This window comes from Ceratotherium simum, chromosome 19 (assembly GCF_057802395.1).
Source record: "Ceratotherium simum simum isolate JZ-2026a chromosome 19, ASM5780239v1, whole genome shotgun sequence".
NCBI lineage: Eukaryota > Metazoa > Chordata > Mammalia > Perissodactyla > Rhinocerotidae > Ceratotherium > Ceratotherium simum.
Genome location: NC_141918.1, coordinates 9,073,003 through 9,089,889, shown reverse-complemented (window position 1 = coordinate 9,089,889; position 16,887 = coordinate 9,073,003). Strand labels below are relative to the sequence as shown.

Here is a 16,887-nt window from a genome sequence, read left to right as displayed (position 1 = left end):
CATGTAGGAGAACTAGCAGACTGTACTGGGCATATTTCAAAGATAGTAGAACAATATGAAGTGGTTATGGGAGTTAAAGAGGATGGGTCAACACTGTTGTGAAAATAGGTGGATGGTGCCAAGATGCATAAACTAAAGATCAGAACATCTGGGGGCTCTGAGCTATTATGGGTTACTTAAATATGGACACTCCTGTAATTGTGCTCAAAGTGGATGGGACTAGTTTTAAAGCTGCTCTGTTTCACTTTAGTTCCCAGTTTGAGCTCTTATTTCTCTGTAGTCTTCCCACTGCTCCTCTTGATTGAAGACTGAGTTATTTGGGTTGTTTGAATCTTTATGTGCTTACCCTCTTTTCTTTTTTCAACAACTAAATTAATCATATATATGTATTTTTAACAAAATATAAAATATATATCAAATGTATTTTTTCTCCTCACTCTTCCACATTTATAGTCATATAAAATCTTTTCCATGTATATTCAATTATGTTTTTTTGACAGCTTAACATTTCAATACCATAAGTATTAACTTCAGAAATAGAGACCAGGAACTGTGCCCTAGGATCTGTGAACACCTCTTAGTGGATATTTTTTCTTTTCCTTCTAGGCTGTGGTGGTGACTGATGGAGAGCGTATTCTTGGCTTGGGAGACCTCGGCTGTAATGGAATGGGCATCCCTGTGGGTAAATTGGCTCTGTATACGGCTTGTGGAGGGATGAATCCTCAAGAATGTCTACCTGTCATTCTGGATGTGGGAACGGAAAATGAGGTACACAATTCAAGTCTATAAGACAGCTATTTAACTTAACAGCTATTTAGCTGTTTAGAACCAGCTATTTAGAACCAGTTCTTGCGTTTTGAGCTTATTCCAGAACTTTATGAAATTCGTTCTTTTCTGTCTGGTTCTCCCTCTCTCCTGAAACCTGTCCTCCAACTCTTATAAGAAAATTATTTTCTCTTTTCTTTTTCTCTTCTTTATAATATGATTAATCTTTTACCAGCTTGTTTAGTATTTTATTATCCTTTTATTTATACCATTATTCTATAGACTGTGTGTGTTACTTTATGTTGTATTATAGTTTCTTTCTTTAAATTATTATTTTCGTACTACATAGGAACTAATCCCAAAGGACTTAAGTTTAATCAGCCTGAAATCTTCTTGTTCTAAAAGTCTATCTTGAACCTGAGGTCGATGATTTGAAGTTTAGCATTTCTCATTCCTGCATCAATATTTTAAAATCCTAAAGTCATATATCAAATAGTACATATTTTTGTTCATCCTTTATTGGTAATGTTTAGGATTAATTATGGGTGATAGATACTAGAAATTAAAGGTAGAATTTTCTGAAATAGAGATGAAGGATAATGGTCAGTTAAGGATAGACTTTTTAAAAGTTGCATACAAATTTCAGACCTAGGTCCAGAATAGATTCATCAACAGATAAGACCTTGATACTTTAAATAAATATGTATACTTTTTATAGTTGTTTTCCTTGTTCCCTTCTAAAGCAATTTAAGACATAACTTTTGACCTGTTAATAATGTTATAATAGTAACTTGAACAGTTTTTATGTTCTTTAACCTATAAAAAGTTATAATATTTAACTTAGTATATATATGAGTACTCTTTTAACCTTTATAAAGGATACATTTTGATTAAAAACACATTACTTACCTGGCATTTTTTTTTTTTTAGTACCAATAGAAAGGACTTAGAAATAATCAAAGCTGACCTCTTAAAGCAAATATCCTAAAATTGGGTACATACATTGGACATTAAGATTTCCTCTTTATTTTTTCATGTATTTTAAAACATTCTTTTATGATCAATTACATTGAAATCAAAGTTTAAAAATCATAAAATCTGCATAACATCTTAAAAACTCTAGAAAGAGATGAGGAAGAGTAAAGAGTGATGAAACAGGCATGCACGAATTTAAGAATTTAGTTTTAAACTTGGGCCTTTTATTGAGATTGTCAGGATAACGTGGACGTAAAGAAAGTTGTGCACTAATGAAACCATAACACTGGGACTCCTGCGTTGATAAATTGTATTAGTTATATGAAATACTTGATTTCATGAGGGTGGATCTTAAAATTATCAAATTGGCCAGTTGTCTTGAATTTTCTCACATTATCTCCATTGAGTATTCCTTTCCTCTTTTGGTATTCAATGCTTTTATGATATTCCATTCCTGTCCCTCAGCCTATAGAACCCATATTCATCTGTCCTTCCTCAAATTTCTTACTTTGCCCTGTAGAAGATCTAGCTTTTCTTGTTCTTTTCCCATTAAACATGCCTGGTACTCAGTATATTTCAAAGTTTATCGAGCTGCTAAATTAGGAAATAATCTGATAATTGAAATGAATCTATTGTTAAAGTGCTATGTGTTACTTCTAAAGATTTTTGCTTACCACCAGTGGATTTTTGGAAATATTAGGAAAAAAATTGAGTGGTGGCATTTTAATTCTTTGAATAAAAAGATATTCTCCAGTGACCTGGAGACCTCCAGTGACCAGCTTGAAGTCCTCTCTGAAACTCTTCAAATTCCATTATGTAGATTTAAGTGAGTCATACATACATTAAGCACCTACCATTTGTCAAGGCCTAGGTAAAGCCTATCAGAGTAAATAACTTAAGATCTTGCCAGCAAGGTACTCTGAATATAGAAGAGGAGAAACATATGTAACTAGTTTCAACGTATATTAAATGCTTGGATAATACCGACATTTGACAAACCATTAAGGACAATTAGCAAACCATTTCTCTGCCAATTACAATATACTCTTACTCTCTAACTGTGTATTACTGTTATCTGCTTCTAACTTATCTCTTTCTGTAAATCATATTTAAGAAATTTAATGGTGACAATGTTTATTAATAAATGATCAGCTAGACTTCTTGTTGTAAGAAGAGAGTAAATTATTTGTTCCTTTTTTTTTGAGGAAGATTGGCCCTACACTAACATCTGTTGCCAATCTTCCTCTTTGTCTTTTTTTTTTTTTTTTTTTTTAAAGATTTTATTTATTTATTTTTTTCCCCCAAAGCCCCAGTAGATAGTTGTGTGTCATAGCTGCACATCCTTCTAGTTGCTGTATGCGGGACGCGGCCTCAGCATGGCCAGAGAAGCAGCGCGTCGGTGCGAGCCCGGGATCCGAACCCGGGTCGCCAGCAGTGGAGCGCGCTCACTTAACCACCAAGCCACGGGGCCGGCCCCCTCTTTGTCTTTTTTCTCCCCAAAGCCCAAGTACATAGTTGTGTATCATAGTTATAGAGTTGTAGCTCTTTTATGTGGGACGCCACTTCAGCATGGCTTGATGAGCCGTGAGTAGGTCCGCACCCAGGATCCGAACCAATGAACCAGTGAACCCTGGGCCGCCAAAGCAGAATGCAGGAACTTAACTGCTATGCCACCAGGCTGGCCTCTCATTTGTTCCTTTTAAAGGATGGTTTAGCTATACCTGGAGTTAGCTAAACTCCAACTACAGAGTTGGAGGGCATAGTCCCAAGACTACCCTCACTTCTGACACCAACTGCAAGTTCAGGGGGGTTCCCCAGAGCACTCTCAGGCTTGATAATTTGCTGGAAGGACTCACAGATCTCACTGAAAGCTATTATAATCACAGTTATGGTGTATTACAGGGACAGGATAAATATTAAAATCAGCCAAAGGAAGAGGTGCATGGGGCAGAGTCTCAGAGGGTTCCAAACGTGAAGCTTCCATTTTCTTTTCTGTGTGGAGTCAGGACATATTACCCTCCTGAATTGATGTGTGAGATTGATATTGGCCCTGATGTTCAGAGTTTTATTGGAGCTCCATTACCTAGGCATGAGTCATTGACTGGTTGCCCACGTAAACTCAGTCTCCAGTTTTACTGATGTCATGTGACCCCAAGTCCCCACTCCCTGTCAAATCACATAGTTAGTCTTTCTGGCATGGCCAGCCTCCACCCTGTGACTATTAGTTGTGGCCTCTAGGCTACTAGATAAAATAGTTAGGCCCTATCCAAAATAGTTGAATGCTTGTGAACCATGTCACTTGAGTCCATGCAAACAGTAGACAAAAATATAAGAGGCAAACACACAAAAAGAAAAATAGGTCTAAATTTTAAAGTTAAATTAAATTGAATTCAATTTTAAACTCAGATAAGATTATGGGTTTGATGATTCAAACTTTTAAGGAAATGTAGTTTTGTTACCGAACATATACCCAGGTTCTTTACCCGCCACACAGAGGGGCTGAATAAAACTGGAACGCCAGGCTTATGGCAAGGAAACAGTTTTTATTTCGGGTGACGTCAGCTGGGAGATAAGAGTGAGCCCTCAAATTTGTCCTATCTCCCCAAAAGATGGGAGGCAAAGAGTTTTAAAGGTTATGAGGAATGTGGCTGCTTGTAGGGAGGGGGAGCCTGTGGCCTTGCTGCTCAGCGTTTTCCCATCAGCCTGCTTTTGGCCTTGTGAGGCTGCTGGCAGGGAGGAGGATGGTGAGATAAGGGAATCACAGGTGGGCGTCCTTGGTTGTCTGCCTCCGTGGTGGATGGTGAATTCTGGGGCCAGGGAGCCAAGGAGTTGAGGTCTGAGAAGCTTTAGCTTCCTGATATTTTCTAGATATCAGTTTCCCTATAACAAACCTCAAGAACTGGTAATTTGCCAAAACTTCAGTGTGAGCCCACCTTGAGGCCACCTGGGCTTTAAACAATTTGTAACTTCTATCTGCCTTGTGAAGTTCAGGGATACAAAGGTTTAAAAAACTGATATTTACATATGAATGTAACTTAGAAAAGCAGGGAAAAAGGATGAGTGTTTTTGGTTTTAACCCCATATGTGCTGGGTTTAATGTAGGGGAACGGATATCAGGGCTGGCATCAGTTCCTGTGCTATATAAACTGTTCCAGAGCGTATTAAAATTGACAGCTTCACGTTTCATTTTATAAAAAGAACATAACCTTGATATCCAAACCTAGTAAAAAATACCACATAACAAGAAACTGCTAATTAGTCTCACGTTTACCCGTGCTCTTACCTTCACCACTTACTAGCTGTGTAATCTTGAAACAGTTACCTAACTTTTCTGTGCTTCAGTTTCCTCACATAAAAGGAGTACCTACCTTATAGAGTTGTCATGATTTAATGCTCTTAGAGTGCTTAGAATTGTGACTGGCATTTTGTAAGCACTTAGTAAATGTTAGCTTCCATGAATATAGATGTAGAAGGAAAAATCCTTCATAAAATGTTGGCAAACTGAATCTTGCAGAATATTTTTTTTTTACAATTTATTTATTTATTTGCTTTTATTGAGGTAACATTGGTTTATAACATTATATAAATTTCAGGTGTACATCATTATATTTCAACTTCTGTGTGGGCTACATCATGTTCACCACCAAAAGTCTGGTTGCCATCTGGCACCATACACCTGTACCCCTTTACCCCTTTTGCCCTCTTCCCACCCCCCTTCACCTCTAGTAACCTCCAATCTGTTCTCTGTGTCTATGTATTTGTTTGTTTATCTTCCACATATGAGTGAAATTATATGGTATTTATCTTTCTCTGTCTGACTTACTTCTCTTGGCTTAATACCATCAAGGTCCATCCAAGTTGTCGCAAATGGCAAGATTTCATCTTTTTCATGGCTGAGTAGTATTCCATTGTGTATATATACCACATCTTCTTTATCCATTCATCTGTCAATGGGCACTTAGATTGTTTCCAAGTCTTGGCTGTTGTCAATATGCTACAATGAACAGAGGGGTGCATATATCTTTTTGAGTTAGTGTTTTCATGTTCTTTCGATAAATACCCAGAAGTGGAATTGCTGGATAATATGATAGTTCTATTTTTAATTTTTTGAGGAATCTTCACACTGTTTTCCATATTGGCTCCACCAGTTTACATTCCCACCAGCAGTGTACAAGGGTTCTCTTTTCTCCACATCCTCTCCAACACTTGTTATTTCTTGTCTTATTAATAGCTATTCTGATGGGCATGAGGTGATATCTCGTAGTTTTGATTTGAATTTCCCTAATAATTAGTGATGTTGAACATCTTTTAATGTGCCTGTTGGCCATATGTATATCTTCTTTGGAAAAATGTCTATTCAGATTCTCTGCCCATTTTTTTCATTGAGTTGTTTGTCTTTTGTTGTTGAGTTGTATGAGTATCTAACCTAAATTTATGTTCATAGCTTTTAATTAATATATAATGAAGAAGAGAAAAATTCTTGAAGTGAAATGAGTTGCCAGCTCTTAATGTTCTTCTTTTATTTATTTTGACGTTTTATTTTTTTATTTATTCTTGTACTGCTGCTTTACTGAGAAGACAAGAAAGAAAACTTAATTCACTAAACTAAAACGTTGCTGAGTCAATGGGTTTGTGTGTAATATAATGGAGTTTTTATGTTGACACTTTATGTTCTACTTCCACACATGGAACACTGCTTTTAGTCAAAACATTCCTGCAGTAATAATTTTTAATCTTATCCCTTTTGTGAATCTCTGTCCAGTTTTACACTTCATAATAAAAATATAAAAACTAGTTGATAATAACACTTAGTTTCTTATCCAGAATAACCTTGCAAAGTTTAATGAAAACTAGATCCCTTTTTTATAAATTACAAATGTTTCCCTCTTTTGTCATAAATACCTAAACTGAGTAGTAATGAAAATAGCAAAGGAATTAACAGCTGATTAATAAGACATTCTTCACTTGCTGTAAAGTCATACTTTCTGACTTCTGAATCTCTGCAGCTTTCAACTAAAGAGGTTTAAAGAACAAAGACACTGAAACTGAGCCACAGAAGTGTTTGGCTGAAAAAAACAACTCTTATTCTTTAAGTTAATAAGGCAAAGCATTAATTTAGGTAGAATGTTTGTGCTTTCATCTTTCATCTATTATTTTACAGTCCACATTTTCTTTAATTTACTTGTGAAGCAGTTCAGTTATAAAATTTACTTCTATTACCTGAGGTAAATTTTCTTCAGTTGTCTTTTAAGAGCATACTATATTTAATTTCTTCTTTTTTTCTGTTGTCACAAAACATAGAAGTTATGTTTATTATTTGCCTAGTTTTCTTCAATAAGTGACCAATATACTATTTGACTAAACATGTGAGCAGATGTTCCCTGTCCCCTCCATGCTCATCTAGGCATTAGTAGGTCTCAGAGTCTGCTTCATGTGTTACGTGGTATATTACTTTCCTACAGCTGCCATAACAGTACCATAAGCTGAGTGGCTTAACCAATAGAAATTTATTTTCTCACAGTTATGAAGGCTAGAAGTCCAAGATCAAGGTGTCGACCGGGTTCATTTCTTCTAAGGTCTCTCTCCTTGGGTTGTCTTCCTCCAGTGTCTTTACATGGTCTTTCCTCTGTGTGCATCTGTGTTCTAATTTTTTCTTATAAGAACACCAGTTATATTGGATTAGGGCCCACCCTAATGACCTCATTTAACTTAATTACATTTTTAAAGACCCTGTCTCAAAATACAGTCATATTCTGAGGTAGTAGGATTAGGACTTCAACATAGGAATTGAGGGGGACACAATTCAGCCCATAACACATGGTCAGTCTTCAAGAGGACATGGGCAGTATGAGTTGGAGAATATTGTCTCTGCATAGTTATTCTTTGTTTATTAAACCATTACTCCAGGTCTCAGCTTTTCTGATTCTGGTTTTATGTTTAGTCTGGCCTTCAATTCATGTATACAGTATATCTAGATTTAGAATTGTTATTGGAACTTGAACTCACAAAGTTGAAGCCTCTTCCCATTTAGAAGGTTCCCCCTTGTGTTTCAGAAAATGCTCTTCATCTTTGGCATGAACCAGCTATGTTGGAGAGAAACTGAACGAAAGAAAAACCTTGTAGATTTTCTATCATATGTACCTGCCATATATCTTTCAGCTCTCTACAGAAGCTAGTGTTGGCTCTAGAATGTGGCTTGTATTAGTTTTGTATTGCTACCATAAATTATTACAAACTTAGTGGCTTAAAGCAACACAAATACATTACCTTATAGTTCTGTAGGTCACAAGTCTGACAGAAATCTCAAAAGGCTAAAATCATAAAAGACGTCAGCAGGGCTGTGTTCCATGTCTTTGTCTTTTCCAGCTTCTAGAGACTGCTTCCCTTCCTAAGGTCATGATCCTCTTTATCCGTTTTCAAAGCCAGCAATGTAGTATCTCTCTGACCCTGCTTCCATCATCACATCTCTTTCTCTGACTACAGCCAGGAAAGGTTTTTCACTTTTAAGGACTCACCCTTAATCACATCTGCAAAGTCTCTTTTGCCAATAAGGTAACATATTTACAGGTTCTAGGGGAGGGGAAAGTCACTATTCTGCCTACCACATGGTCCCAGCTAGAATGTCATCATTTCTCCCTCAACCCCCCTTCACTTCTTGCCTTTATCCTTGCATTTTATGGGGATTGCTTGCCACTTCAGACTGCATTGGAATGAGTGCTAATAATTATGGTAAAGCCAGAGGAGAAAGCATAATCCCTCAGCTCCCAGGCTTTCAGTTTGTAGTGTCGTGTATTTACTTTTTGGGGGTCTCATTTTACTTCATCCTCTCTAAATTAGAAGATGATAATGGACTATATCAAGAATTTCTTTATCTGTTTTCTGAGACACGACACCAAACACCTTGGGAAAGAGAACGGGGTCTGTCTTCAGTTTAGTTTTATATGCACTGTAACTATTAGGACTTCTTTGAAGTTTGTGATATATTTTAGAAATACCCATTATCTAAATTAAAATAGAAAAAACATTTACATGAGACAGCAACCTTTTGGGCAATAGAATAATTTCATTTTAACTTAATAATATAAGTTTGAAATGAGTGGTTCTTAATGTATGTTCCATGGACAAATCACTTCAGAATTACCAGGGGCGTGTGTTAAGAATGCAGAATCCTGGGCCCCACTCCAGACTTACTGAATTGCAGTCAAATGTTAATCATTTTTATTTCTACTATTTTTAAACATTCATGCCGGCTCATATGCATGCTGAGATTTGTAGTATTGCTTTAGACTCTTGGCCTTACGTTGGCAGTTAGTTTGCTTAATCTTATTGATGACATGAGCCAGCAAAACAGCAAAAATTATATGTTATTTCTTTACAGAAACTGTTTTTTTCATTTGAAAATAATGAGTAAATAGCAACAAAGAAAATGATTATCTGTATGTTATAAATAAAATTTAAAAATAAATGCTAAAATGGGGAATATTCATAACTTTATGGAAGATTGCGGTTTATAATGTTCTTAATATTCAGTGAACACTTTCGAGTCAATAAGAAAATGTCAAATGTGAAATATACAAATTTCATGAAGACATATGAGCACAGAGAATTTACAAATGAAGAAATAAAAATGATCAATAAACTTATGAAAAAATGTTTAACAGTATTAGAAAAGAAATACAAATGAATGCTACTTGATAACATTATGTATGTAAATATATTTATCTGTATTTTATTATATATTAGTTTTATATATATTTATATGTATATTTCATATATATACACACATATATATATGGAAAGATAATACTCTCATTTGAGGCTGCAACAAAATATACTTAGTATATGTCACTGCGGGGAATGTTAATTTCTTCATCCTCTCTAGGAGGGCAGAGTTCCAATGCAGATCACAAGTTTTAAAAATGTTCATCTAGTGACTTGAAAACTTTTCACAGTGTATTCCTGTGTGAAAAGGGGTTAGAAAATAGTCCATGATATTGTTCCAGATTTGGACAGATAATATTATACATGCATAGAAATAAAGAAAAGGACCTAGAAGAATATGCATCAAGGTGCTAGTGGTGAATAGTTCTGAATGGGTTGAAATTATTGGTATTCTTTGTTTTTAATTTTACTTTTCAGTGCTCTCAAATTTTCTGCTAGGCAAATATTGCTTTTGTAATGATAAAAAACTTAAAGTATTAAGAAAATGTTTTTTAATTCTCAGGAACTTCAGATTGGAAAGGTATAAATGTGAGACAAGAACAAGGTGAGAGTTGATAATGATTGCTATTAGCCTCAAATAAATGAATGCTTCCAATAAAAATTCCCAAGTTTCCAGAATTGAGATAGTGCTAACAAGTAAGGTAATTAACTTTACCAATATATTCCCTCTTTATCTCCTTTTTGGAACTCTCTTATATTTTTATATGCTTTGTCCTTTACTCTTTGTCCCCTGATCTCTTTCTTTCTCTCATGCTTTGTCTTCCTAAGTCTTCAGTGACACCGCATGTATTACATGTGACACCTCTTGCTAAAGAAGGTCTAACCTCTTTTAAGTGCTTGCTTAATACCAAGTGTTTCATTTATTCTTTAACAAAGATCTATTAAGTGTTTACTCTTGGCCACAAGAAGTTTGTAATCCAATGAATTAATATCACTTCTGTGCCAGGCTACTTGGTCTATGGGGCCATTATCAAAACAGGGTAATCTTGTTAAATTGTTTTTTGTAGATATTAATTTTTTTGGTCAGCCAAATCTCTAAGGATGCATTCATTATTCAAGCCTTAATTATCGTGAAATTTTAAAAGTAGTAATTTTTGACATAGACATTATGATTAGAAGAATTTATAACTTCCTCATTTAATTCCAAAGCTTTATCTTGTTCATAAATCTTCATAATTGACTCTTCATTGTAGTCAGACTTCTTTATGATATATACTTTAATTATTAACATGGGAAAAAATGAGAGAAAAGAGAGGAGGAAACATGTAACATCTTTTCTTAATTGTGTTCTTTTCTAATTCACATTTTAGAAGTCCAAATATATTCCAGACATGGAGAAAGTATTTTAATTCTGGCAGCCATTAGTAGCTCATTGGCACTTCAACCTCAGCTGTTCAGAAGCCTGCCAGTAGATTGTTTCAAGTTTTTAGGCCTCAAGGAACAACTGGGCTTTACAACAGCACTCAATTTTAGATTTTACATTTCATCTGAAATACATTTCTATGATTAAATATGTTAACTTCCAGCTAGCTGGAAAGCCTTAACTCATTATTGTGCAGTAAATTATAAGAGTGGGATGATCGCATAATGTGTTGGCCAACCAAAACACTTGCACAGTGAAAAAAGATGCTATTAATAATTACACTAGGACAGCAGGTGTGAACTGGGCTATACTCTGTTGGCTTTCAGCAAATCCCAACTCAGATGATTCAAATGGTTTAATCTTGTTAGCAACATCACCACACCTGCAAAAACATCATTTATCTGTAACAAACCACCTCCAAACGTAGTGACTTAAAACAATTACTATTTTGTTAATGTTTATGACTTGCAAGGATGGCTAGGAAGGCTGAGATGCTTGGGACAGCTTGGCCGTTTCCATATAGATTCTCATCTTTCACAAATTGTTCATATTCCACATGTAAAATATGCTCACCTCCATCCTAGATTCCCAAAAGCTTCATCCCAGTGACAACAGGAGGCCCAAAGTTCAGGATCCTGTCATTTTAATCGGGTCTAAATGCAAATGAAGCTTCTTGTGTTTTGCTGCTTGCTGTGGCTCCTCTTATCTGTTCCCACATACCAAACATACAATGGTGAGGCAGGGACACAATAACTGCAATCAGCACTTCCATTCAAAATGGGAGAAATGGGAATCGTATGGCTCTAAATGGCTCAGAGCAATGCTAAATTTCCCACTGGACACATGTTGCCGGGCCACCTACTTGGGGGGCAGGGAATGTACTCTGAATAGGCCCGGTTCTCTTTCCTCAGAGTGCTTCTGTAGTTCATTGTTCTTGTGGGCTTTTGGCTCTCTCTGGGCTCTTGGCTCTGACCTCTGAGATATCCTTCCTTTTCTATAAGAAAACAGCCATGTTTCAGCTAAATAGCTTTCTCAGCCTGCTTCCTGCCCGTGGGAAGTTGGGGCCCCAGAGAAATATTTTCATTTTGAAGTGTCTCTGTCTCAATTAATCCAAGTAGTAGTACAGCACCCTTAAATTTTTTTTAGGCTTTCTAGGTTTCAGATTCAAGTCTACTCTATTAGATAAAGGCCCTGCTCACAATTCTTTTCAAAATAGACCTTCTCCCTACATTGGTTGTCACATCAGAGGGCTGTGGGACCAGTTCCTTTTATGAAGCCAAGAGAGTCTTTGAGGCTCCACTTTAAATCATTCAGAAGTTTTCACAAAAGTTGTTACAACCACAAACTTAATTTGATCTTTGACTATGGGCCTTATTTTACTTTGGAAATCTTTTACAAGTAAGACTTGTGTCCTCTATATTTAAATTTTTAAAATTTTTCCCACAAGCTGAACATTTCCTCCTTTAGCTCATCTGTTTTAACCTAATCATACAACTGTGAGAAGCCAATTTACACATTCAGCATTCTGCCTGGAAATCTATTTAGCCAGAGTCAAAAGTTCATTAGCTACATTTTCTTTATTCTAGGTTCCTGGAGGTGACAGTTTTGTCAATAGTTTCACTATTACATGACAAAGATTGAGATTTTTTTCCAGTCTCCAAAAGCAGTTTGTCTTTTTAAATTTCTTTCAGCAATATTTTGTAGTTTCCAGTGTATAATGCTTACACATATTTTGTTAAATGTGTCCCTATGAATTTCATGTTTTGGAATGCTATTGTAAACGGAGTTGTGTTTTATTTTATTTCCAACTGTTCATTGCTAGTATATAGAGATACAGTTGATTTGTGTATATTGACCTTATATCCTACAATCATGTTAAATTCACATGTTCTTATTTTTTTTCTTTTTTTTGGTGAGCAAGATTGGCCCTGAGCTAACATCTATTGCCAATCTTCCTCTTTTTGCTTGAGAAAGATTGTCCCTGAGCTAACATCTCTGCCAATCCTCCTCTGTGTTTTGAATGTGGGATGCCACCACAGTGTGGCTTGATGAGCGGTGCATATGTCCCTGCCTGGGATCTGAACCCGTGAACCCCGTGCTGCCGAAGCAGAGTGTGCGAACCCAACCACTATGCCACTGGGCTGGCGCCATCACGTATTTTTTCTAGTGGATTTTTTTTTTGTAGATTCCTTAATATTTTCTTTTTGTTTCTATAGTGATATATGTGTCTGATTTATTTTTTTAAATTATTTTATTGAGGTCATATTGCTTATAACATTGTGTAAATTTAAGGTGTACATTATTATATATCAGTTTCTGTATAGACTGCATTGTGTTCACCACCAATAGTCTCGTTTTTATCCGTCACCATACATATGTGCCCTTTACCCCTTTCGCTCTCCCTTCACCCCATTCCCCTCTGGTAACCACTAGTCTGTTCTATTTGTCCATGTGTTTATCTTCCACATATGATGAAATGATATGGTGTTTCTCTTTCTGGCTTATTTTGCTTAGCACAGTACCCTCAAGGTCCATCCATGTTTTCACAAATGGCATGATTTTGTCTTTTATTATGGCTGAGTATACATATACCACATCTTCTTTATGCATTCATCTATCAATGGTCACTTGGGTTATTTCCATGTCTTGGCTATTGTAAATAATGCTACGATGAACATAGGGATGCATAAATCTCTTTGAATTGTTGACTTCATGTTCTTTGGATAAATACCCAGTAGTGGGATAGCTGGATTGTATGGTATTTCTATTTTTAATTTTTTGAGAAATCTCCATACTGTTTTCCATAGTGGCTGCACCAGTTTGCATTCTCACCAGCAGTGTATGAGGATTCCCTTTTCTCCACAACCTCTCCAAGATTTCTTATTTCTTATCTTATTAATTATTGCCATTCTGATGGGTGTGAGGTGATATCTCATTGCAGTTTTGATTTGCATTTCTCTAATAATTAGTGATGTTGAACATCATTTCATGTGCCTGTTGGCCATCTGTATATCTTCTTTGGAAAAATGTTCATATGCTTTGCCCAGTTTTTGACTGAGTTGTTTGTTTTTTGTTGTTGAGTTGTATGAGTTCTTTATATATTTTGGAAATTAACATCGTGTCAGATATATGATATGCAAATATTTTCTCCCAGTTGGTGGGTTGTCTTTTCATTTTGCTCATGGTTTCCTTTACTTTCAGAAGGTTTTTAGTCTGATGTAGTCTCATTTGTTTATTTTTTTCTTTTGTTTCCCTTGCTTGGTGACATATGGTATTCTAAAAGATACTGCTAACACCGATGTTAAATAGTGTTCTGCCTATATTTTCTTCTAGGAGTTTTATGGTTTCAGGTCTTACATTCAAGTCTTTAATACTTTTTGAATTAATTTTTGTGTGTAGTGTAAGATAGTGGTCTACTTTCATTCTTTTGCGTATGGCTGTCCAGTTTTCCCAGCACCATTTATTGAAGAGGCTTTCCTTTTTCCATTGTATGTTCTTGGTTCCTTTGTCAAAGATTAGTTGTCCATAGATGTGTGGTTTTATTTCTGGGCTTTCAATTCTCTTCCATTGATCTGTATGTCTGTTTTTGTGCTAGTACCATGCAGTTTTGATTATTATAGCTCTGTAGTATATTTTGAAGTCAGGGATTGTGATGCCTCCAGCTTTGTTCTTTTTTCTCAGGATTCGTTTGGCTATTTGGGGTCTTTTGTTGTTCCATATAAATTTTAGGATTCTTTATTCTATTTCTGTGAAGAGTGTCACTGGGATTCTGATTGGGATTGCATTGAATCTGTAGATTGCTTTAGGAAGTATGGAAATTTTAACTATGTTAATTCTTCCAATCCATGAGCATGGAATATCTTTCCATTTCTTTATGTCCTCTTCAATTTCCTTCGATAATGTCTTGTAGTTTTCAGTGTATAGGTCTTTCACCTCCTTGGTTAAATTTATTCCTAAATATTTTATTCTTTTTTTTGTGACTGTAAATGGGATTCTATTCTTAATTTCTCTTTCTGCTAGTTCATTATTAGTGTATAGAAATGCAATTGATTTTTGTAAGTTTATTTTGTACCCTGCAACTTTGCTGTGGTTGTTGATTATTTCTATTAGTTTTCTGGTGGATTCTTTAGGTTTTTCTATATATACAATCATGTCATCCACAAACAGTGAGAGTTTTACTTCTTCCTTTCCAATTTGGATCCTTTTTATTATTCTTTTTCTTGCCTAATTGCTCTAGCTAAAACTTCCAGTATATGTTGAATAAGAGTGGCGAGAGTTGGTACCCTTGTCTTGTTCCTGTTCTCAGAGGAATGGCTTTTGGTTTTTCACCCTTAAGTATGCTGTTGGCTGTGGGTTTGTCATATATGGGCTTTATTATGTTGAGATACTTTCCTTCTATAATCATTTTTTTTTTTTTTTTTGGCTGTGGAAGATTCATGGTGAGCTAATATCTGTTGCCAATCTTCCTCCTTTTTTGCTTGAGGACAGTTATCCCTGAGCTAACTTCCATGCCAGTCTTTCCTCTATTTTGTATGTGGGTTGCCACCACAGCATGGCTGACAAGTGGTGTAGGTCCATGCCCGTGATCCAAACCTGCGAACCCAGGCCACTGAAGCAGAGCACGCCAAACTTAACCACCACACCACGGGGCCGGCCCCTCCTTCTATACCCATTTTATTGAGAATTTTTATCATAAATGGATGTTGAATCTTGTCAAATGCTTTCTCTGCATTTGTTGAGATGATCATGTGGTTTTTATTCTTCATTTTGTTAATGTGGGGTATCACATTGATCTGTGGGTGTTGAACCATCCCTGCATTCCTGGAATAAATCCCACTTGATCATGGTGTATGATCCTTTTAATGTATGTTTGCATTCAATTTGCTAATATTTTGTTGAGTATTTTTGCGTCTATGTTCATCGGCAATATTGGCCATTAATTTTCCTTTTTTGTGTTGTCCTTGTCTGGTTTGGGTATCAGGGTAATGTTGGCCTCGTAAAGTGAGTTAGGAAGCATCATGTCTTCTTCAATATTTCAGAATAGTTTGAGAAGGATAGGTATTAAATCTTCTTTGAATGTTTGGTAGAATTCTCGAGAAGACATCTGGTCCTTTACTTTTGGTTTTTGGGAAGCTTTTGATTACTGTTTCAATCTTTTTACTTGTGATTGGTCTATTCATATTTCTATTCTTGATTCAATTTTGGGAGTTGTATGATCCTAAGAATTTATCCATTTATTCTGCATTATCCAATTTTTTGGCATATAGCTTTTTGTAGTATTCTCTTATAATCCTTTGTATTTCTGTGGTATCCGTTGTAATTTCCCTTCTTTCATTTCTGATTTTATTTGAGTCTTCTCTCTTTTTGACTTAGTGAGTCTGGCTAAGGGTTTGTCAATTTTGTTTATCTTCTCAAAGAACTAGCTCTTAGTTTCATTGATCCTTTCTATTGTTTTTAGTCTCTATTTCATTTATTTCTGCTCTGATTTTTATTATTTCCCTCCTTCTACTGACTTTGGGCTTTGTTCTTCTTTTTCTAGTTCTTTTAGGTATAGTTTAAGATTACTTATTTGAGATTTTTCTTGTTTGTTGAGGTAGGCCTGTTTTGCTATAAATTTTCTTCTTAGTACCCATAAGAGTTGGTATAGTGTGTTTTCATTTTCCTTTGTCTCCAGATATTTTTTTATTTCTCCTTTGATTTCTTCGTTGAGCCAAAGTTTGTTCAGTAGCATGTTGTTTAGTCTCCACATATTTGTGACTTTCTTAGCCTTTTTCTTGTAGTTGATATCTAGTTTCATAGCATTGTGGTTGGAGAAAATACTTGATATGATTTCAATGTTCTTAAATTTACCAAGGCTTGCCTTGTTTCCAGACATATGGTCTATCATTTTTTGTTTGTTTTTTTTTGCTGAGGAAGATTTGCTCTAAGCTAACATCTGTTGCCAATCTTCCTCTTTTTGCTTGAGGAGGATTCACCCTGAGCTAACATCTGTGTCAATCTTCTTCTATTTTGCATGTGGGTCGCCGCCACAGCATGGCTGCCAGTGAGTGCTGTAGGTCTGC

General features: G+C 35.7%; 1 protein-coding gene across 3 annotated transcripts in view; it reads left to right on the top strand.

Moving 5' to 3' along the window:
- ME1 (malic enzyme 1) overlaps window positions 1–16,887 on the top strand; it is a 191,427-nt gene that overhangs the window by 66,032 nt on the left and 108,508 nt on the right. For all 3 annotated transcript variants that reach the window (XM_004422071.2, XM_087443832.1, XM_087443833.1), the window contains exon 5: window positions 607–768. In XM_004422071.2, the coding sequence (XP_004422128.1) occupies window positions 607–768 (162 nt within the window). The remainder of the gene's footprint in view (window positions 1–606; window positions 769–16,887) is intronic.